We start from the raw sequence: 25283 nt of genomic DNA on the forward strand, positions 1-25283 counted from the left end.
TCTGTTGGCCCAGGACAGGAACCATTCCCGAACCCAACTCTTCAGACATGGATTGGACTGGACGGTGGGTTGGAGAGGGATGCTGGTGAGGAGTGAGCTTCTTGGATCAGGTGGACACTTGAGACTACGTTGGCATCTCCTGTCTGGTGCGGAGATGAGAGGGTGGAGGGGGTTAGAAGCTGGTGAAATGGACACGAAAAGAGAGAGTAGAGGGAGACAGCGGACAGTCTCATTAGGGGGAAAGTAATTGGGAGTGTATAAAAAAAAAAAATTGGGAGTGTATAGCAAGGTGTAAATGGGTTTTTGTGTGAGAGACTGACTTGATTTGTAAACTTTCACTTGTTGTTAGCTGCCGTCAAGTCGGTTCCGACTCATAGTGACCCTATGCACAACAGAACGAAACACAGCCCAGTCCTGAGCCATCCTTACAATCATTGTTATGCTTGAGCTCATTGTTGTAGTCTCTGTGTCAGCCCACTTCATTGAGGGTCTTCCTCTTTTCCGCTGACCCTGTACTCTGCCAAGCATGATGTCCTTCTCCAGGGACTGATCCCTCCTGACAACATGTCCAAAGTACGTAAGATGCAGTCTTGCCATCCTTGCCTCTAAGGAGCATTCTGGCCTCACTTCTTCCAAGACAGGCTTGTTCGTTCCTTTGGCAGTCCATGGTATATTCAATATTCTTCGCCAACACCACAATTCAAACTCTTCTTCGGTCTTCCTTATTCATTGTCCAGCTTTCACATGCATATGATGCGATTGAAAATGCCATGGCATGGGTCAGGCGCACCTTAGTCTTCAAGGTGACATCTTTGCTTTTCAAAACTTTAACGAGGTCCTTTGCAGCAGATTTACCCAATGCAACGCGTCTTTTGATTTCTTGACTGCTGCTTCCATGGCTGTTGATTGTGGATCCAAGTAAAATAAAATCCTTGACAACTTCAATCTTTTCTCCGTTTATCACGACGTTGCTCATTGGTCCAGTTGTGAGGATTTTTGTTTTCCTTATGTTGAGGTGCAATCCAAACTGAAGGCCGTGGTCTTTGATCTTCATTAGTGTTTCAAATCCTCTTTACTTTCAGCAAGCAAGGTTGTATCATCTCCATAACGCAGGTTGTTAATGAGTCTTCCTCCGATCCTGATGCCTCATTCTTCTTCATACTGCCCAGCTTCTCGGATTATTTGCTCAGTGTACAGATTGAATAGGTATGGTGAAAGAATACAACCCTAACGCACACCTTTCCTGACTTTAAACCATGCAGTATCCCCTTGTTCTGTACGAACAACTGCCTCTTGATCTATGTAAAGGTTCCTCATGAGCACAATTAAGTGTTCTGGAATTCCCATTCTTTGCAATGTTATCCACAGTTTGCTATGATCCACACAGTCGAATGCCTTTGCATAGTCAATAAAACACAGGTAAACATCCTTCTGGTATTCTCTGCTTTTAACCAGGATCCATCTTACATCAGCAGTGATATCCCTGGTTCCACGTCCTCTTCTGAAACCGGCCTGAATTTCTGGCAGTTCCATGTCGATGTACTGCTGCAGCCGGTTTTGAATGATCTTCAGCAAAATTTTGCTTGTGTGCGATATTAATGATATTGTTCTATAATTTCCACATTCGGTTGGATCACCTTTCTTGGGAATAGGGATAAATACGGATCTCTTGCAGTCAGTTGGCCAGGAAGCTGTCTTCCATATTTCTTGGCATAGATGAGTGAGCACCTCCAGCGCTACATCTGTTTATTGAAACATCTCAATTGATATTCCATCAATTCCTGTAGCCTTGTTTTTCGCCAGTGCCTTCAGAGCAGCTTAGACTTCTTCCTTCAGTACCATCAGTTCCTGATCGTATGCCGCCTCTTGAAATGGTTGAACACCGACTAATTCTTTTTGGTACAGGGTCGCTATGAGTCGGAGTCGACGGGACGGTACTGGGTTTGGCTTTGGAAACTTTCGCTTAAAGCACAATAAAAATTATTTTAAAAAAGTGATCTCAGGGGATAGTTTCAGTTCAAGGTTTAGAGTGTCTCAGGGTGATGGTTTCAGGGAGCCTTTTGTTCTCCGCTGTTTGGCCTTTTTTAAGAACGTGAATTTTGTTCTACATTTTTCTCCCATTTTATCTGGGACCATCTTTTGTAGCCCTGGTCAGAATGGTTAATAGTGGTAGCCAGGCACGATCTAGTTCTTCTTGTCTCATGGTAAATGAGGCCACGTCTCATGTAGGCCACTAGCCCTGTAGACTTGTTTCTTCTCTAAGATTTTGGTTACCTTCTTACTCTTTTGCTCTTGACAAGTGGAAACCAATAGTTGTATCTTAGATGGGCACTCGCTCATAAGCTTTTAAGACCCCGGACACTACTCACTTCACCAGGATGCAGAACATGAACTCTGTGAACTCTACTATGCTAATTGACTGAGTTGTCCCGTATGACTAAGGTCCTAAGCCTCCAAACCTAGAAAACCAGTCTCACAATTTGTTTGGTTATGTCTGAGAAGGACCTGTAACTGTGTCTCTATGAGTACATGTTCCTGCACACACATATCTGTACTTACACATACATATAGATATTTCTATCTGAGCTCACATATGTATACTCATGTACCTACTCATATAACTATATGCCAATACACATACACATGTGATGATATGCTCATTTTTTAGCCATTGTTGATGTTGTTGCCAAATTATATATGTCAACTTCTTTAGTAAAATCATCCTTTTCTCTTGAGTGCTTCTCAGTGACATCATTTACTTTGGTCAAGCTGTGCTCACTACACCTACATTCAGTGCCACTTTTCCCATCACCAAAAATGACAAGAATCTACAATCTAGACTGTGATCTCCCTCTCCCCCCATAACCACCAGTGAACATTGGTCTCTTTATATATATCTATTCCTGTCTTTGTATAAAAGTGGGATTATACAATATTTGCCCTTATGTGATTGACTTATTTCAGTTAGCACCATGTCCTCCAGATCCATCCATGTTACAACATGTATCACAGACTCATCATTGTTCTTTACAGTTACATAATATTCCATTGTACATACATACCACATTTTGCTTATCCATTCAACTGCTGACAGACACATAGGTTGTTTCCATTTTTTTTGCTATTGTGAATAATGCTGCAATGAACATAGGTGTGCATCCCATAGGGTTTTCTTGGCTGTAATCTTTACAAGAGCAGATAAAAAGGTCTGTCTCGCACAGAACCACTGGGTAGGTTCAAACTGACAATATTTAGATTAGCAACTGATCACAAACTGCTTGCACCACCCAGACTCCTTAACTTTTCATACCAAGTCTTTTTGATGGCCCACCAGATCAACTTTAAAAAGGGGATTTATTATTACTATTCAGGAATCTACAAATCACATGCTTAATATGAAAGAAATTAGGACACTATTTGAAAACAATAAAAATACTAAAAATGAAAAAAGTTAATGAGTTAGGGATGTTAAGAACAGAATAGTATTAAGTGATAAAAACAGAAAATAATGAGTACCTAGAAACTAAAAATAGCAGAAATAAAAAAATTCAGTAGAAGATGCAGTTAAGGAAATTGATAGAAAGTAGAACACAAAGAGATGGAAAATAGATGAAAGTCAGAAAAAACAATCAGAGAATCCAGGAAGTCTAACACATCCCCAAGGTAGGATATCAAAAAAGAGAGAAGAGTGAAAATAGGGGATACTCTCAAAGATAAAACGCAAAAAAATTCCAAGAACAGAGGACACAAGTTTATAGATTGAGAAAAGAACTACCCAATGTCCAAGCACTATGACGTGCCCCATCAGAGCATGTCACTGTAAAATGTCCGAACTCTAATGAAAACATCTTAAAAACTTCCAGACAGAAAAAAAGCAAGTGATACAAAGGATCAGAAATTAGAATGGCATTAGACCTCTTAAAAGGAACACAAGAAGCAATAAGACCATAGAGCAATGCCTTAAAAATTTTGAGGAAAAATAATTTACAACGTGGAATTCTATATCTAGCCTAATTTGCATCAAGTGTGAGGGGAAAATAAAGAATTTCAGATATACACCACCGCCACCACCAGCTGCTGCTAAGTTGATTCTGACTCATGGAGAATCCATGTGTGTCAAAGTAGAACTATGCTGCATAGGGTTTTCAAGGCTGTAACCTTTCCAAAGGAGATCTCCAGACCTTTCTTCCAAGGCTTCCCTGGGTGGGTTCGGACTGCCAATCTTTCGGTTAGTAGCTAAGTACTTAACCATTTGCGCCATGCAGGGACTCTCTCAGGTACACAAGATCTCAAAAAATTGTTTAAGTGCTGTGCATTTATCCTCAGAAAATTTCTGGAATATGTTCTCTACCAAACCCAAGGAGTAAACCAAGAAAGAAGAGGACACAGGGTCCAAGAAGCAGAGGATCCAACACAGGAGAGAGTGCTCTAACAGATCTGTGGGATGGTAAGTCAGGTGTGATGCAGGAAAAGACCTGTCAAGGAGACCACGAAAAGTAACTAGGTTTATTATACTCACAGTTCCCAGGGATATGGCGGCACAGCATGCCACGATGCAGGGCCAAACAGGGGGCTGCATCCAGAGACAGGGTAACAACAAGCTAGAATTTCAGGAGAGAGCTTATGTATGACAATCAGGGTGGGGTTGGCTAGGCTTCTCAGGCTTCCTGGGGACTAGGCATTTTGAATAATTCTGCAGGCTCAGGGGGAATGAGGGATGTCCCTAGTTGTTGGGCACCTGGTCCCAGAGTGATTAGAGAACACCAAGTTTAGATTGGAGCTAGGAGGGATGCCTCCAAGAAGAAAATGACACTGAGTTTTTTTAATCATTCCAATTAAAATTTTCTTTTTTTTTTAAATTTTATTATTGAACTTCAGACGAAGATTTACAGAACAAACTAGTTTCTCATTAAATAGTACACATACTGTTTCATGGCATTGGTAACCAACCCCAAGACATGTCAACACTCTTCCTTCTGTACCTTGGGTTCTCTATTAACAGCTTTCCTATCCCCTCCTGCCTTCTAGTCCTTGCCCTTGGGCTGGTGTGCCCCTTTACTCTCATTTTGTTTTTCGGGCCTGTCTAATCTTTGCCTGAAGGGTGAACCTCAGAAGTGACTTCATTACTGAGCTAAAAACAGTGTCCAGGGACCATACTCTTGGGGTTTCTCCAGTCTCTGTCAGGCCAGTAGGTCTGTTTTTTTTTTGTGAGTTAGAATTTTGTTCTACATTTTTCTCCAGCTCTGTCTGGGACCTTCTATTTTGATCCCTGTCAGAGCAGTTGGTGGTGGTAGCTGGGCACCATCTAGCTGTCCTGGACTCAGTCTGGTGGAGGCTGTGGTAGTTGTGGTCCATTAGACCTACACTGAAAGAATTTCTAATGTGTTTGAACATATACCGAAGAACTTTTCAGTTCTGCTACAGAATTTGGGGATGAACTGTGATTTCTTCATAGAAAACTGAGCAAAAAAGAAAATAAGACAATTTTTAACATTAGGAAAATGTAATCATTGAAATATAGTTTTTCTAGGTTAATTATAACAGTTATAAGTGATAAGTGTGTAAAGATTGAATACTGATTTAACTAAAAATGTTCACATAACTATATCGGGATGATGATGGTAAGCTCACGGAGTTTGTAGTAGGAAGGAGGCAAAGAGGTAAGGAGAAGTAAATTCTCATCTTCCAGGGTAGGAAGTCAATATCTAGAGCTGAAAAAATGAAGAAATGACAGTATAAGTCATCTAACGTATGCCATAAGATATATGGAGGTTAAGTACTAGGATAGCTTAAAAGGATTGCAATTCAGCTGCAAAAAGGAAAAGAGAATCGGGAGTGAGGAAAGACACCCACTGCTGTCAAGTCGATTCCAATTCATAGCAACCCTATAGGACTGAGCAGAACCGCCCCATAGGGTTTCCAAGGAATGGCTGGTGGATTCGAACTGCTGACCTTTTGGTTAGCACCCTAACGCTTAAGCCTAATTGTATTCTTTTAAAAACTATGTACATGGATTAACTTGATTGGAAAAAATACGTAAGACAAAACAACAAAAAGAAGCAGTTTTAAAGTCTAACAGTGCTACCAAAGCACTACCTCGGAAAGCCTCTACTAAATTATACTACTGATTGGGAGCAATGCTTTATTCTTATGACCTCATTGGCATTTGGGAACCTATATCTCCAACATTAAATTATATCATACAAATTAAATACCTTTTATATATGATTTTAATGTTTCCTATATACAAAAAAAAAATTTTTTTTTATATACATTAGAGATCCTTTGTTTTATAACTGTTTATAACGTGATTTTACCTTACATGGACTGAAATGTCAAATTCTGATTTACCCAAAAGCCTTAATAAGTGATTAGACACAGGGATTTCTTATCCACCTACATCTTATCAGTAAGTCCATAAAGAGTCAAGTGTAACCTAATCTCTTCTCTAGGAAAAATCAATTAGGAAATTGTTAATCTGCGTTAAAAAAAAAAAAAGCTATTTTCAAAAATAGAGTAAGTTCTGCGGTGATGAATCTGTGAAACATTTCATAACAAGGAGGGACCTGGAAGGCATTATGCTGAGTGAAATTAGTCAGTTGCAAAATGACAAATATTGTATAAGACCACTATTATAAGATCTTGAGAAATAGTTTAAACTGAGAAGAACACATTCTTTTGTGGTTACGAGAGGGGGGAGGGAGGGAGGGTGGGAGAGGGGAATTTAATTAGATAGTAGATAAGAGCTACTTTAGGTGAAGGGAAGGACAACACTCAATACAGGGGAGGTCAGCACAACTGGACCAAATCAAAAGCAAAGAAGTTTCCTGAATAAACTGAATGCTTCGAAGGTCAGCGAAGCAGGGGCAGGGGTTTGGGGACCATGGTTTTAGGGGACATTTAAGTCAATTGGCATAATAAAATCTATTAAGAAAACATTCTGCATCTCACTTTGAAGAGTGGCGTCTGGGGTCTTAAATGCTAGCAAGCGGCCATCTAAGATGCATCAATGAGTCTCAAACCCACCTGGATCAAAGGAGAATGAAGAATATCAAGGACACAAGGTAATTACAAGCCCAAGAGACAGAAAGGGCTGCATGAACCAGAGACTGCATCATCCTGAGACCAGAAGAACTAGATGGTGCCTGGCCACAACCGATGACTGCCCTGACAGGGAACACAACAGAGAACCCCTGAGGGAGCAGAACAGTGGGATGCAGACCCCAAATTCTCATATAAAGACCAGACTTAATGGTCTGACTGAGACTAGAAGGACCCTGGTGGTCATGCCCCCCCAAACCTTCTGTTGGCCCAGGACAGAAACCATTCCCAAAGCCAACTCGTCAGACATGGATTGGACTGGACAATGGGTTGGAGAGGGATGCTGATAAGGAGTTTCTTGGATCTGATGGATGCTTGAGACTGTTGGCATCTCCTGCCTGCCGGGGAGATGGGAGGGTATAGGGGCTTAGAAGCTGGCAACATGGACATGAAAAGAGAGACTGGAAGGAGGGAGCAGGCTGTCTCATTGAGGGGAGAGTAATTGGGAGTATGTAGTAAGGTACAGTTTTTATGTGAGAGACTGACTTGATTTGTGAACTTTCACTTAAAGCACAATAAAAATTATATAAAAAAAAATAGAGTAAGTTCTGTACTGCCCTGTGTTGGTGAATTATTTTGCTTTGAAAATTCATTTGTTTATTCAATGAGTATTTATGTAGCCCTCTTCTGTGAAGGTCCTTGGTTATAAGCTTCAATGATACAGAGTGAAAAAAAAAAAAAATTCAAGTCCAAATCTGCTGCAAAAAACCTCTTTAAACTGTTAAAAAGCAAAGATGTCACTTTGAAGACTAAGGTGGTCCTGACCCAAGCCATGATATTTTCAATTGTCTCATATGCATGCAAAAGCTGGACAATGAATAAGGAAGACTGAAGAAGAATTGATGCCTTTGAATTTTGGGGTTGGTGAAGGATATAGAACATACCATGGACTGCCAGAAGAATGAACAAATCTGTCTTGGAAGAAGTACAGCCAGAAGGCTCCTTATAAGTGAGGATGATGAGACTTGCCTCATGTAGTTTGGACATGTTATCAGGAGGGTCCAGCTCCTGGAGAAGGACATCATGCTTGGTAAGGGTCAGCAAAAAAGAGGAAGATCCTCAACCAGATAGACTGACACAGTGGCTGCAACAATGGACCCAAACACAGCAACAATTGTGAAGATGGCACAGAGCTGGGCGGTGTTTCATTCTGTTGTACATAGAGTCACTACGAGTCAGTACCAACTTGATGGCACCTAACACCACCACCACCTGCAGAGAGCTTACAGTCTAGTTGATGATTTTGATTTTAAACATTGTTCCAAGATCCACTCAGTTGATTCTCTTTACTAAAAAAAAAAAACAAAGCTTATTGAATCTGATCTTTTACTTATTGACATGACCAATAATAACAATGTGTTTATGAACATTACAGTACAGGCAGGGCTGACAGCAATATTACACCATGACACAGCTGTGCCATTTGTGTGTAGTCAGCATCCGTTCTCAGTGTTTAGTACTCATGTTGTATTAAAGTATCACCCCAGTATATCCATATGATAGAGTATAATACAGCTATTAGAGAATGATTTTCTAGATTACACAGAAAAATGATCATTAAATATTATTAAATTTAAAAAGCAGGTAGCAAAATAGACCATAGAAAACGATCCCATTTTTACTTTAAAAAATATTCAGAAAACAGACTAGAGTTATATAAACCTGTGTGAATGGTGGCTCACAGAATAAGCTGATTCAGAGGTGAACTTCAGAATCTGATAGACACGGTGTCTGCCCAGAACACCCACTCAGTTTAGATGTGCTCCTTTGGATGAAGCCTATCCTGCTGCCCACTGTCAGAGTTAGGGGCCTGGCCTCAGGAGTCCCAAAGCACTTGGTTTCAACCTCTACTTCAGCATTTAAAACTTTGTACTTACAGGGTAAAGTCTAGAGTCTTTATTTTAGGCTGTTCTGCATCTGACCCTCCTTCCCATCTGGGAAATCCCCCAGGTTTGGGAGAAAGCAGTCTCTTTCTTCCTTTAGAGACTAAGAGTACCAGGGCCTTGTTTTTTCAGCCTTCCCTGTACCTTGGGCTCTTACCTCATATATGCCTTGCTCAGAGCTGGAATCAGGAGGAAGATACTGTGAGCACTCTCTGGTGGCTATGGCTACAGTAGCAGAAAAACGGAGCTCCATGGGCCAGTAGCAGGGTCCAAGGCTACACTGGCAACTGTGCAGGGGAGGGTTTAGTGTACCCTGAGGAGCAGGCAGCAGAATCTGCACTGGACTAATTCTGAGACTTAATCTGGGGAATTATACGTGGTCGGGTAGCTGCTGGCAATTGTATGAGTGTGGCAGGAAACTGCCACTGATCTAATTTCTTTTCTTCTATATCAGAATCCTGATTTTTTTTCCTTGCCACCCAGCTAGATGACATTCCCAGATTCCCTTTCAGCTAGGTGTGCTCACGTGAGTAAATTCTAGCCAGCATTAGATATAAGCAGAAGTGTTGCGTGTAACTTCCAAGAAGTATTCTTAAGGGAAGGGAAGATATCCTTCTTTCTTTCTTCATCCATCTGCTGTCTGAAACTCTAAGGCAACAGCTGGAGCCCTAGAAGCCATAAGCATTGTGAAGACAGAGGCCAGACTTTAAGAATGGCAGATGAGAATGTTAAAAGGAACCAGGTCCTTGAGAATCATGGAACTATCATCCTATCTTTGGATCACACACCACAGTATAGTTTTTACATCAAAGAGAAATTAACATTACCTTTTTTAAGCTTCTGTTATTATGAGTGTAATATATGCAACTGAACATAATCCTGGCTAAGAGAATGAGCCATCAAATATCCTTTTAAATTATTTTTACATTTTTAAATCAATATATCATGAAATTAACTTTTTTATTTTTGGCATATAATTCTGAGCTTTAATACAGGTAGTCCCTGGCTTATGATAGGATTCCATTCCAACGACTGAGTCAGTTCTGACGTAAGTCAAATACTTCTTTTTTTTTTTTAGTTTTCATTATTATTACCTTTTATTATCAGTATCTTTATAAATCTGACCTGTCTTTGAGAGCTGCAAACATTATAGCCGAGAACGATAACATCAACGAGTTATGTGCTGCGATACTGTATATAGTACATATTAAAAAAAAAAAAATTACCAATGATTAAAAAAAAAAATGATAAAAAGCACAAAAAAACGGGTCATCCTAAGTGTGGTTTGTCGTAACTCAAATATGTTGTCACGGGCTACCTGTACATATTTAGATTTACTCACCACCACCACACTCAGGATATAGAACAGTTCTATCACCCAAAAAAAATCCCTCATGCTGTCTCTTTGTAGTCAAACCTAGCCCACATCCCCAGTTCCTGGTAACCACTGTTACCTATAGTTTTGCCTTTCTCAGAATGTCACTTAGATTAAATCACAGTACGTAACCTTTTGAGAATGATTTCTTTCACTCAACATAGTGTCTTTGAGATTCACCCATCCATGTTGTTGTATGTATCAACAGCTCATTCTTTCTGTTGCTGAGTAGTTTTCTATCATATGGACATATCATAGTTCGCTTACCTATTCACACACTGAAGGGCATTTGGATTGTGTCCAGTTTTTTGGTGATTATGTACAAAGCTACTAAAAAGGCTGTGTACAGATTTTTGTGTGAACATAAATTTTCATTTATCTAGGGTAAATACCTAGGAATACAACTGCTGAGACATACAGTAAATTGTTTAATTTTATAAGAAACTGTCAAACTTTTTCAGAGTGGCTGTATGATTTCTCATCCACACCAGCAAGAGTTCCATTTACTCTATATCTTTGCTCAGCACTTGGCACCGTCCTTTTTTTTGTTTTTATTTGGTTTTTTAATTTTAGCCATTCTAACAGATATGTAGTAGTAGTTCACCGTGATTTTAACTTGCATTTCCATAATGGCTAATGATGTTTACTATCTGTTCATGTACTTATTTGCTATCTGTATATCTTCTTTAGTGAAGTGTTTGTTCAAATCTTTTCCCTTTTTTAATTGAGTTGCTTATTTTCTTACCGTTGAGTTTTAAGAGTTCTTTATATATTCTGGATACAAGTCCTTTGTTGGAAATGTGATTTACACATATTTTCTCCTAGTCTGTAGCTTATCTTTTCATTCTCTCAAGAGTCTTTTTCAGAGCAAAAGTTTTCAATTTCGATTAAAATAAAAAGACAAAGAAAGAAACTCACAGCCAGATCGTTCATACTTTGAATTCTGGGTTCCTTCTCAATCCACCTGCTGCCATTTACTTTTCTAAGTCCTCAGCTCCTCCATGCATTCTGTGCAGGGCTTTTAGTTGCTTTCATTGGAAAAGATAGGATGGAGTGTGCTTACTCCCTTTTATCCAGAGCCAGGACCTATTCTACTTTCCTTTTAATAAATCCCTTTTCTACTTAAAAGAGCCAAAATTTATTTCTGTTGTTTCCAACTTATTTCTGGCCCAGCTGTATAATTTATTCATTACATGTCTGTTTCTCTAACAGGACTGAGCACTTCAAAGAAAGGTACCATAATTCTATTGAGTGAATGAATGAATGAATAACAAACTTCACTACGATGATCAACAATCATTGAAAGAACAGTTATTTCTGTGATCTATTTGTGGTTATTCATTATGAATAAGGCTAATCTGTTTTCTCAAATATAATAAAATAACCTAGGTAATGGCCATCCTTGTTTGGTGTGTTCAGCACCCCCCTCCCATGAGGAACTGCTTTTTCTTGCATCCAAAAGTAGTTCTAACGAGGGCTTCCAGTCAGCCCCCTCCATACCACCTCCTGTGACCTAAGCAAGCCAGATCTATCAGAAGCCTTCCTCGGAAATTTTTTAATTGGAAGTAAGAGAAGACAGTCCTTTCCTCTCTGTTGGTAGGAAGCTGGTCTCTAGTAGAAGAGTATGAAGTAGAGATAGAGAAGCACAGATAAGAGATAGAGTGTAGCTTCTGGTTGCAGTTCATTCCCTGTCTTTCCCACAATTTGGTTAGGAAAGCCAATAAATTCTCCTTTTTGCCAAAGCTAGTTTGAGGGGTGGGTTTCTATTTGCTACTGAGAGAGCCCTAACGTATACAGTCTGAATGGCTAAGACTTCTTTTGAGATTTCTTAACTTCAGATGTTCTTCCTGTAAGTTTGGAAAAATATGTACTTTCAAAACACAATATGCAAATTGATGTCTTATTGTTTTCATCTCTTATGTTTGAACCCCATTATCAAGCCTAATCATTTTTCTGCTTCCAAATTTGCAGTGCTGTGATTTCTCTAATTTTTAAATTTCTCATTTCTTTCCACATCTCTGACCTGCATATAGTAAAAGAAAACAAGGAATATAAAATCTTAGGTTTACTACTCACCAGAATTTATTAAAATTATGCTTTTTTTGCCTATCATATAAGTCAACTTTTTTAAATTGTGCTTTAGGTGAAATTTACAGAGCAAATTAGTTTCTCATTCAAAAATTTATACATAATTTGTTTCATGACATTGGTTACAATCCCCACATTGTGTCAGTACTCTCCCCCTTTCCCTTTCCTCCCTGGGTTCTCCAGTTCCATTCATCCAGTTTTCCTGTCCTTTCCCACCTTCTCATCTTTGTTTTTGGGCAGGTGTTGCCCATTTGGTCTTGTATACTTGATTTACCTAAAAAGCAGTGATTAAGAGCTATGGCAAGCCACATCTGCTAACCAAAAGATCAGCAGTTCGAATCTACCCAGCCACTCCCTGGAAACCCTATGGGGCAGCTCTACTCTGTCCTATAGGGTTCCTTGAGTCAAAATCAACTTGACAGCAGTGGGTTTGGTTTGGTTTTAATCTTTGGCTGAACTTCAGGAGTGGTTTCAGTTCTGGGTTAGAAGGGTGTCTGGGGGCCATAGTCTTGGGGGTTCCTCCAGTCTCTGTCAGACCTGTAAATCTGGTCTTTTTTGTGAATTTGATCTTTTCTTCTACATTTTTCTCTCACTTTGCGGGGACCCTCTTTTGTGATTCCAGTCAGAGTAGTCTACAGTGGTAGCCAGGTACCATATAGTTCTTCCGGTCTCTGGGTCTCGTGTAGGTTGTGGTTCATGTGGTCCATTAGTCCTTTGGACTAATTGCTCCTTAGTCTTTACTTTTTTTCACTCTCCTATAAGTCAATATTTTTTAATGCAGTTTTTTTTTTTTTTTAATGGAGAGGGATTCTTCAGAGTCCTCATCAATTGTTCTCTCTATACAAATACTTTTTTTTTTTTTTACTATTTTGTAAATAATTGTTAACAGAAAAGCACTTCACTCCAAAAAAAAAAAAAAAAAAAACAAAGATAAAGAAGAAAGGAAGAAAACAGGCTTACCTAAAGCAATGTTTAAATTTTTTTTTTTTTATTCTTAGCCGCAGAATCATTGTTCAAATAAAATATAACCCAAAAGCCAAGAGAACAAAAAAAAATTGAAGCTGTTCTGCCTGAAGCAGAAAGGGGGCAGGGACCTGGTCCCCTGCCATAGCCCTGAAGGGGCCTCTGAGAAACCACTAGGGTTCTAGAGCATGGACTTCTAGGAGAAAGAAGTCTATCAGCATCTGGGAAAATGTTTATTAAAATCAACAGAATCAAACACTTTAAATAGAGCATTTTGATGTTCTCACTAAAGGGAGATAGGCAGACAACAGAAAGCATACCTAACTTAGGAGTTCTGTAAGAAATTTTCTTTGTCTCTCTGAACATAGAAGTGCTAATGGTTTTGGTCCTCTGCTCTGAAATTTGGGCTTGTAACTGAGGCAGTCACCTGGGTTCTGCCCAACAACCAGCCCACCTAGAGAGCTGTTCAGCAGGGGTCAGGGGCTTACAAAGCTGCAGACGCTTTCTCTGAGGCCCAATATTTCCAACTGGGATCTTCTTTTTTTTGTGTGCTTTATGTGAAAGGTTACAAATCAAGTCAGTCTCTCATACAAAAAGTTATACATACCTTGCTATGCACTCCCAGCTGCTCTCCTCCTAATGAGACAGCACATTCCTCCTCACCACCCTGTATTCCCCGTGTCCATTCAGCCAGCTCCTGTCCCCCTCTTCCTTCTCATCTCGTCACCAGACAGGAGTTGCCCACATGGACTCAAGTGTCCCCTTGAGCCAAGAAGCTCATTCACTACCAGTATCACTGTCTATCTTATAGTCCAGTCTAATGCCTGTCTGTAGAGTTGGCTTTGGGTCCAACCAGAATCTTAAACATCAGTGTGGAGTAAATCTTCTTGAACCATTACTTTCATGCTATCCCTGTGCTCAGGAACCTACGATGCCCCTTTTTGCTGCTACCATCTAATCTAAGCTCTCTGCTGGGTATTTAGGGGCCTCCACTATTATACATAGGAGTGCCTGGCTGGCACAAACGATTAAGCACTCAGCTACTTACCGAAATGTTGGCAGGTTGAACCCATCCAGTGGTTCCTAAGAAGAAAGACGTGGCAGTCTGCTCCTGAAAGGTCACAGCCACTGAAAACCCTTTGGAGCACAGTTCTACTCTGCACACATGGGGTCACCGTGAGTCAGAATTGACTTGATGGCTACTGGTGGTGGTGGTGAGTATGTTCTGCTTGCCAGCTGGCTAATTTCCTACTCCTCTCCAGCACACAGCTAAGTCTGCTTTTCTCCATGTCAGAAACTTGCTAGGCTCAGTTTTGCTGGCAGGTCTCTCATCTCATCCCTCTCCAGGCTAACTCCGCCCATCCTTTGAGGCCAGCTCAAGCCCTTGCTCCTCTAGGAAGCCTCCCAGACTTCTGTTCACCTGGTAGTGCTCTTCTCAGACTCCTAGTGTACTTTAGACACTATATAATTTAACCATTAATTTATCTCTCTGATAGTTTATTTTAAAGTACATTTTTTTTTTTAACTCTCCAACTGGATCGCAGCCTCTTAGATAGCCCAGCTCAGGCTTTAGCCCCCTGTATTATGCCTATAGCATCCTTAGTGCCAAGCACATGTTTGAACCTCAAAAGCAACTTGATCTGTTAAGGGTGATGGTTTAACTTGGGAATGGGTAAAGGTGATGGTTGAACAACATGATGAACATAATGAATGTCAGTGAACTGTACATGTAAAGAGTACTGAAATGTTTTGTTACATATACATTTACGGTGTTGTCAAGGATTTCATTTTACTTGGATTCACAATCAATGGCCATGGAAGCAACAGTCAAGAAATCAAACGACGTATCACATTGGGCAAATCTGCTGCAAAAAACCTTTCTGAAGTGTTAAAAAGCAAAAATGTCATTTTGAGGACTAAGCTGCACCTGACCCAAGCCATGGTATTTTCAGTCACCTCGTATGCATGTGAAAGCTGAACAATGAATAAGGAAGACCGAAGAAGAATTGATGGTATTTGAATTATGGTACTGGCAAAGAAGACTGAATATACCACGGACTGCCAGGAGAACGAACAAATCTGTCTTGGAGAAAGTACTGCCAGGGTGGTTCTTGGAAGCATGCATGGTGGGACTTCATCTCACGTACTTTGGATATGTTAACAGGAGGGACCAGGCCCTGAGGAAGGACATCATGCTTGGTAAAGCAGAGGGTCAAGAAAAAAGAGGAAGATCCTCATAGAAATGGATTGACACGGTGGCTGCAGCAACGGGTTCAAGCATAACAATGACTGGCGCAGGACTGGGTGATGTTTCATTCTGTTGTATATAGGGTCGCTATGAGTTGGAACCCACTCGACAATACCTAACAACAACAACATTTACAGTAATTTAAAAAAAGGAGTTAAAAAAAAAGTACTACTGGTGATGCTAAATGATAGATCTTCACTGTCAGAGAAATAACAAAGTGAAATATTTCTGCTTGGTTGTTATGATTTCTGTGATACCCAAAGATGTAGCCTTTATAATAACTTATTACCAAGTAATGAACAAGTTAATTTCTCTGTGACTTCAGCTTTCTTATGTACAAATTAATAAAACAGTCCTAATTTAGTTCACATATATAAAACATTTAACAAATAAGAGTATAAAATTTGGGGTATATCTAAAAAATACAAACATTTCAAAGTGGGAAAATCAGCTTGAACTATGACTTAAGAATTCATGCACTATATTCTTCACCCTAAAACAATGATCTCGTTTCCTATTCTTGATGATCTGAAAAGAAAACAAATTAAATGGCAAAATTTTAGGCAGAATAGATATAACATTACTTGAATACTGCATTTCTCTAAGAAGTCCTTTTACTTCTCAGAGGGGCCAAAACTATGGCAGACGCATTCAAATCTACTATAAGTTACATTCACAAGAAAGCAAATAAGGGTAATTACTAAATGAGCTACAAAGGCGAGAGTGCTATTATGCTGAAATTGAATTATACGATTTATTGGCACTCCGTTTTCTGTTTCCCTCAGAAAAGATGAGCTGGAAGGTTTGCATACCTGTCACATTTGTCTTTTGCCAGTTTCTTTTTCTCCTCAAACTGTTCCAAGAGGCCTTTTGATTTTCCAACTGATAAAGGAGGAGGAAATAAGCCTCCATCCGTTCTATCTCCTCCAAATAGCTGGGGTTTTGTCTGGTACTTTGTGAAGATACTAGGTTCACTCTGTTAAATGAAAAAAAAATCATTATAGTATTTAACACATAAAAATATTTATAGCATTCACTATCTCCTGTACAATACAGTCATATTTAAATGCAAACCATACTGCTAAAAAACAAGCATGTAATATTTATATTTTATTTTTATATATACCAGAAAATTATATTGAAATAAATCAACTATTTTTATTAAGACAGTTTCTGCCTTATCAGCACAGAGATATTTAAAATGTCAACTAAAATGTCTTAAAATCAACTGGACGAATTTAAAGAATTACTTATCCTGTATCTGAAATAATGTATCAAAGCTTTCCTATTAGTAAGTGTAACTCAAAGTGCTTTTGCTCAGCTGCTGCCCACGCGTCTGTCAGTTTGTCCTACTATAGGGGCTTGTGTGTTGCTGTGATGCTGGAAGCTATGCCACTGGTATTCAAATATCAGGAGGGTCACCCATGGTGGACGAATTTCAGCTGAGCTTCCAGACTAACACAGACTAGGAAGAAGGACCTGGCAGTCTACTTCTGAAAAGAATTAGCCAGTGAAAACCTCATGAACAGCATCGGAACATTGTCTCATATAGTGCCGGAAGATGAGCCCCTCAGGTTGGAAGGCACTCAAAAGACACAGTGGCTGCAACAACAGGCTCAAGCATAACAACGATGGTGAGGATGGCACAGGGCCGAGCAGTGTTTCGTTCTGCTGTGCATAGGGTTGCTATGAGTCGGAACCGAGTTGACAGCTACCTAACAACAACAGCAGCTGATGATGAACTAAAGACCTGTTAATTAGTTTGACATGGACTGGACAGTGGCATTCTTAGGCAAAATTTACTCTAAAAGTTTCAGGGAGTATACTGATTTTCTTAAATCACTGGGTACCAAGTTTTGTGCTGGAATACTTATCTCGAAACATACCTTACTTTAAAGCATTGACCTAATCTTATTTATTAAGTCTCTAACTGATGCAGATAAATCTGTACATAAAACTAAATCTAGTTCTGATTCACAGGAAGAGAAGATGGTTGATCTAAAAAAAATCAAGTATACCAGAGACTCTGTTACTCATTCTGGCCTTTATCTATTGAACATCAGAATCTCCTTTTTCAAGGAGATAATGCGATACAGTTGACTAAAATCCACAGAACACCTGAAATTTCTTAGAAAATAATTTCCACCTAAAATAAAATTTATGTTACCTTATCCCTATTTTATGACAGTTCTTTTTTCTCATGAAGTTTTCACAAACAATAGCACGATTAGTCTTAGAAAACGGCTCTTCCCAGGAGTGGTCAGGGGACTGGCAGTATTCTATGCTGCTCTGATAATAGAAGAAACTGCAAATATAGTTTCTCCATTTCAGACTACCAAGTCAAATGAGTCACCAATTAAACACAAATCCATTTAAAAAAAGTAATCCTTAAAGATGTGTAATTCTAAAGTACATTCCAGCAGAATATCTTCTTTATGGCTTATTTCCAAGATGACTGTGAAATGTGTACAGAGAAAATCTGGAAATAAGACTCACGTCCAGAGAATTCTGTTGTGACTGTTTTGGATGTCTTAAGTGGGTACCAATGTCCAAGGGTGCTGACAGGGTCTCTGAATTTTCTGGACAAAACTGGGATCCAAAGAGGAACTGCGAATCACTGAGACTGGAGTAATCAGTCTGATTATTATTCCAGTTAGATGACTTAATGGCCCTGAAATTAAGCAAGAAAAGAAAGGTATGTCAAAAAAAAAAAAATTTGACAAATATTCTGAACAAATGAAATCATAATTCACAACTACTCATTTCAGAATATTTTGGGAAGAGCGCTAGCTTGTTATGACCTCCTAGTCACCTGAACACTATCAGTACTACCTATAAAGAAACAAAGAAATTCTGAATGTCGGACATTTCTGTTACAACAACCTGGGAACAATCAGATGGAAATTCAAACAGAAAGAACTATAATACCATTATTTCTGTAGAACAGCACTTTGGGCTATAACAGCATTTTGGAGATCAAAGTTCATAAAATTTTTAGAGATTAAGAGAACATTATCTTTTTAAAAGTTGAATCTGCTCATCAAGGGCATAGATAAAGACAATAAAATATAAAATAAAATATTTTTTATATGCATATAAATGATGAAGCAGTCAGAAGAAATAAGCTATATTTAGATATAACTGCATGGATAAATCTCAAAAACATAATTTTGAATGCAAAAAAAAGTAAAAATAGAATGAGCTCTATTATATATTATTTATGTAAATTTTTAAACCTACTCATATACTCCAAACAAGTATGTAACTAAATGTCTGGAAGGTGAATTGGAAGGACACACATGAATTCTTCTAGAGTGTATACCATAAGGAAAGTAGGGAGCAGGACTGGAAGGACAGAGGGAACCACAATAAAACAAACGTAAGGTAGGCCTCACCAAGACTGAAGAATATGATCACCTCAGGTCTGTACACAGGAAGAACCACTAAAAATTGTTTTTGAAGCAAGGTATTGTTCCCTTTCGCCTTTTATTGTCTTGTCCTTGCTTTTAAGTATTTCCAGCTGTGGACTTACCATTTGCTTTGCATGCATATCCCAGTCTCTAAGCCTCACATATGAAGGGATTAGTGATACATATAATGACAAATTACACTTGTAAACAGTGCACGAGCCTACTACAGAGACAACACTGAAGTAGCAAACAAGTTTTTATTTGAAAGACATCTCAACAATTTGTGTTACATAATGCTGAAAAACCTGATAAAACATGATATTAAAACACACACACACAAATCATTCTTTTTCCAAATGTTAAACTTAAAGTAATTAGTATATAAGTACATATTCTAAACCCAAGGAACCTTCATATTATTAATACAAAACAAAAAGAAACTCTAACCATTCAGCAGAGGGAAGAGCAATTATTTGGCTTGTAAAACCATTACCTGAGATTAGCTAAGGTAATGAGCTGCACACATATATTGTAATATGGGTTGCATAATCATTGCTTAAAATAGCTCTCTGTGACTCCTGTCTTGGGCCAAAGAGAATAATTAGCTGGGCTGGGAAAAAAGCAGCTCTGCGAGCCTACTTGAATCATGTAGGATTGACGTTTTAAAGCTATGATCTGGAATTAAGAAGGACAGGTTTTCCCTACTCTGTATCATCTATAAGCACTTTTTTTCTTTTTTGAAAAATAAAGAGAATAGTGTTCTAGGTTTTTGACGAATTAATAACTGTCTTCAGGAAGGTGTTGGGGTGGAAAGGAACCATTCAATGATAAAAGCATACCAAAAGCAATTAGAAATCCCTTAAATTTTTATATTTTTTAAGTGTACACAACTTATGAGGCACACCCACACGAACTCCAAGTCAGCAATAGCAGGCCTACTGTATGGCTGATGGACAACAAGGTAAGCATGTGGGTAGAGTAGTGGAGGGGGCAATATCCCAATGAGTCTTGTAAGCAGCTGGAGTGGCTCTGAAATCCACAGTGCCTACAAACTGCACTACACAAATAAACACGTATCTGAACATTGTCTTGATTTTTGCTACCTGCTGTTTCAAAAGACATCGCCTCACCTGAGGTGAGAGTTTCCAGATGTTGGACCAAGTCTGATTCTCACAGGCCTCATAGTCCTCAGGCCCAGTGCAAAACCCAGGGTCATTGCTCAATTAACATACATGGCTGGATTGACATTGCTTTTATAATCAGAAAACTGCCAGAAGGAAAAAGACAAGCATGGGAGGGTACAACAGCAACAGGAGAGGGAAAAAGAAGGGGAAGAGGCTGTACAGTAACCTAATACTGTATCACTATAACCCAAAAGGAAGAAAGCGCTCTTTTTATGAAATCAGTGCAACCATAAAACCCTTTTAAAACTCAGAGAATATAATCAGAAAACTTACCCAGAGCCTGAAGGCATACTGAGCATATCTTTGATATTCCAGACATTAAAATTCATTTCTTACTATTATCTCTGTTGGAAAGAAGAGAGGAATATTAATTACAGAGATTAATACAGTATAATTTTTCCCAAAGATTACTTATGACTACTATTAGATATAGAGACATTTCAGCAGTTACATTCCTGTTCAATTGGTAAAATTTTCCATTACCAATATACCAGACATAGAAATATTCTGCTGTTAAATTGCACACAAATTCTCATCCTTCTCAGTACCAGAGACAGCCCCAAAACATCCCTGAATAAGTAAATTTGTCTTCCACCCTCTGGCTCTCTTGTCCTTTTCTCTTGCCACTCTATCAATAATCTGCTTTTAGGAAGGGACTGATAAACCGCACATTTCATTACCTAATACGATTAATCTATTACCTGTCTCAAGAAGAGCAGTTCCTCCAAGACTACTGGATACTGGAATGTTAAAAGTTGTGGAATTTGGCAGTACAGAAGCTAGGTAAGAGGGGAATGCTTTGGGCAAAAATGCCTTCCCACATCTCTTATAAGGAGTTGCCTGCTACCCTTACTGCTAAAGCAACACTACACGCTATAGTTCATTATAATGATCAGATAGCCTGGATTTTATGGGACAAGTTCAGTCTCAAAATTTTGTCTCCCTGATTGCATAGATTATACCTTACCACTGCAGGCATCAGAAAGGATGATTCCCACATGTACAGTACACTAGAGACCATCAAACAACAAATACTGTCCCAAGACAGACCTACATAAAGTGAAACAGAAGCAGTGAACAAATACAGACATTTTGATACACTTACGTTTTATATAATTTAACCTTATTTAGAAAAATCTGTTACATTGAACTTTTCTAATTTTCTAGAAAATAGATGCATTTCATGTTTGTAACCATTTGTTTTGCAAAAACATAAGTGTAGACCACAGGATCAGGGGCTAAGGCACTATTATATATATATATTTATTTATTCGGCTTCTACTATGTGCCAGCGCTAAACTTTATATACATCCACTCATTTTGTGCGCCAGGTGTTGTTTTTCCTATTCAGAAGTTTGTGAGGCAAGGCTCAGATAAGTTAAATAACTAGGCTCAACTCATCTCCAATAATTAGTGATAAATACGTTCTAAGCAAGGTAAGCCTAGTGCCAAGGCCCATGCTTCTTTGAACACATCATGCTCATGTTTCTCAACATTGGCTCTGTTCTACTATCTCCTAGAACCAAGCAGCTCTAATTTCTCCCTTTATGAGCTGCGAGGTAGTAAACTGAAAGAGTATGGTTTTAGTGGCAACCAAACCAAGGTTCGGATTTTGATTCTGGTACTTATAAGCTGAAGGAGCTGTGGTGACACAGTGTTTAAAGCACTCGGCTGCTAACTGAAACTTCCGGGGCTCAAGTCCACCGGCCACTTCACAAGAGAAAGATGTGGCAGTCTGCTTCTGTAAAGATTACAGCCTTGGAAACCCTATGAGGCAGTTCTACTCTGTCCTATAGAGCTGTTAATAGGATCGTTAGGAGTCAGAATCAACTTAATGGGAATGGGTTTGTTTTTTTGTTTGTTTGTTTTACTTACAAGTATGTGAACTTGGGCAAATCAGTTAACTTCTCTGAATCTCAGGAAATGAAGACAACACCTACCTTAAAGGATGGGGGTAGGTCAGCCGGAGCAATTCTGCAAGAAAAATAAATAAAAGGTATGCAAATTGGGAAGGAAGAATTAAAACTAAAAAACATCCTTTTTGCAAATGACATGATCCTATACATAGAAAACCCCAAAGAATTCACAAGGAGGCTACTAGAGCTAGTGTAGTAACAGGATATAAGGTCAACACAAAATTAGTGGGTTTCTATATACCAGCAATGAGCAATCTGAAAAGAAAATTGCAGTGTAATGAATTACTTAATATGGTCCTTCTAGCCATGGTCTTTGTGACTCACACATAATGATTGAGTGGAACTATGCAAATAAGGTATGTGGAACCTGTGATGGTTGGGGTTATGTGTCAACTTGGCTAGGCCATGATTCCCAATATTGTATGGTTGTCTTCCATTTTATGTGTTGTGGATCCTGATCTCTACATGTTGATGAGGCAGGGTTGGTGTAGGGCGTGTCTTGGGTTGAAGCCTTGCAGGAAGGCATGGCTCAAGTCCTACCCTTACTCAAGTTACCCCTTCCCTAGGGTGCAGCCTACATCTAAGATATACGTGTGTGTCCTGGCAAGGCTCTCTGTCTCTGCATCTGGATCCCACATCCAGTTCATGATCAATTGACCTCTGGTTCTTCGGACTCGACCCAGAGGCTTGCTGTCTGACCTGCTGATTCTGGGATTCGCCTACTCTACAGCCCCGAGGGCCAGCGGGCTACCATCTGACCTGATTAACCAGCTTCTGCAGTCTTATGAGCCGGCAGCCTGTGGTCTGAACTGCTGGTTTGGGTTTGTCAGCCTGTGCAGCCACGTGAGTCAGGAGAAGCCTACGTCTGACCCATGAATTTGGGACTTGCCAGTCTCTACAACTACGTAAGCCATTTCCTTTATATGGTTCCTGAGTTCTGTGAGACATTTCAGTAATTTAGGGAACCTAAAGATTTTTTAAAGATGGGAGGGAGAGTGTTGAGGGGAGAGGGAATAGGCGATATTAGCGGTGATAGAGTGGTACAGCAGCTTGGAAAAGCCAGACATTTCGGACATCTTCAACCTCCGCCTCAGAGGAACCAGCTTTGTGCTGATCCTTATAAAAGAAATTATTCATTTAGAAATTAAGGAACTAATTCCATTTACAATAGCATCCAAAAGAATAAAATACCTAGGAATAATTTTAACCAAGGAAGTGAAAGACTTGTATACTAAAAGCTATAAAGCATTAATAAATTAAAGAAGATCTAAATAAATGGAAGAACATTTTGTGCCCATGGATCAGAAGACTTAATATTAAGATGTCAATACTACTCAAAGCAATCTATAGCTTCAACGTAATCTCTATCAAAATTTCAATGGCCTTCTTTGCAGAAATGGAAAAGCCAATCCTTAAATTTATATGGAACCGCAAGAGGCTCTGAATAGCCAAAGGAACTTTGAAAGAGAACAAGGTAGGGCTCACACTTCCTGATTTCAAAATATAAAGCTACAGTAATCCAAACAGTATAGTACTGGTATAATATAGACATATAGACCAATGGAATAGAATTGGGAGTCCAGAAAATAAACCCATACACCTATGGTCAGCTGATTTTTGATAAGAGAGCTAAGTCCATCCAAAGGGGGAAAGAATAGTCTCTTTAATAAATGGTGGTGGCACAACTAGATTTCCACAAGTAAAAGAATGAAACTTGGCCCATACCTCACACTATATATGAAAATTAACTCAAAATGGATCAAAGACCTAAATTTAGAAACTAAAACCATAGAACTTTTAGAAAACATAGAGGTGGTGCTTTGAGGTCTAGTTTTTAACAACGGCTTTTAAATATCACACCAAAAGCAAGAGCAACAAAAGACAAAACAGATAAATTAGACTTCATCAAAATTAAAAACTTTTGTTCATCAAAGAACTTTACTGAGAAAGTGAAGGGACAACTACAGATTGGGAGAAATTTGGGGGGAACCATATATCTGATAAGGGTTTTGCAGTGCAATGGATCACTTTTATACGGCCTTTCTCGCCATGGTCTTGTAACTCCTACCCAAGTCACTGGGTGACACTGTGGAAATAGGATAATTGTTGCCCACCAAGGGGACTGGTCAGGTTTGCCATCCTGCTGGACTTAAAATAAGCCATCCCAGAGGTGAGAAAGAAAGGATCCCACTACCGTTAAGGAAGGCGAGCCAAGAGTGGAGCATATCCTTTGGGCCCAGGATACCTGCACTGATTCTGGAACCAGGAGAGAGATGGAAAGAGAGAGACAGCTGTAACACTGAAAATGGCGAGAGGCGGTAATAGGAGAGATCAGCAGGAGATGGTGCAGTGGGCTTCCCAGTCCACGGAGCAAGAAAGCTGATTGCCTTTGGACAAGAGGCTTGCTGGAGGAGTAGGGTACCCCCTGACACTTGGTGGAGTTGGTTTGCTGACCCATGGAGCTAGAGCCAAGTACCTGCAGGCAGAGGCTTACCTGCGGAGTAGGGTGCCTCTGGGCACTTATCAGCAGAGCTAAAAGAGCTTTGTAACATTTGCTGAGCAGGGCAGAGACCAAGGGGCCAAGGAAAGGTGTGTCTTTGGGCACAGCTGAAAAGAGGCTGTCCTGATGGAAGAACTGGATCCTGAGCATTCCCGAACCTGAATACTTGAACCCGAACCTGTTACTTCCCTAATAAACCCCTTAATTGTGAGTATGGTCTGTGAGTTCTGTGTGGTCATTGCCATGAATTATCGAAGCCAGCAGAGAAGTAGAGAGTGCCGTGGGAGTGATGGTTGGTGTCAGAATTGGTAAAGATGGCGTAGACAGGAGGCATGTCTGACCTCTGCCTCATAGGAATCTGCCTTGTGCTGTTGATCTTGATTCTCCTTTTCCCTTATGAAGTTAAAGGAGGTCAGACTCCACCCCAACGCCATTTTTTACAGGTTTAATATCCAGAATATACATATATATATAGAGAACTCCTATAACTCAACAATGAAAAGATAAACAACCCAATCAAAAAATGGAGAAGGGACTCGAACAGACATTTCACCAAAAAAGAAATACAAATGGCCAACAAACACATGAAAAAATGCTCAATGTTATTAATCATTT

The 25283-nt window shown here is 39.4% G+C and overlaps 1 protein-coding gene across 1 annotated transcript in view; it reads right to left on the minus strand.

Annotated features, from left to right (window-relative positions):
- The window catches only part of IHO1 (interactor of HORMAD1 1), a 39637-nt gene extending 19086 nt beyond the window's left edge, over positions 1-20551 (minus strand). The window contains exons 1-3 of the mRNA XM_003409664.3: positions 20526-20551; positions 18155-18329; positions 16471-16634 (exon numbers count right to left, since the gene is read on the minus strand). Of these exons, the coding sequence (XP_003409712.2) occupies positions 16471-16634; positions 18155-18329; positions 20526-20551 (365 nt within the window). The remainder of the gene's footprint in view (positions 1-16470; positions 16635-18154; positions 18330-20525) is intronic.
- Positions 20552-25283: the final 4732 nt, after the last annotated feature.

This window comes from Loxodonta africana, chromosome 22 (genome assembly GCF_030014295.1).
Source record: "Loxodonta africana isolate mLoxAfr1 chromosome 22, mLoxAfr1.hap2, whole genome shotgun sequence".
Lineage (NCBI taxonomy): Eukaryota > Metazoa > Chordata > Mammalia > Proboscidea > Elephantidae > Loxodonta > Loxodonta africana.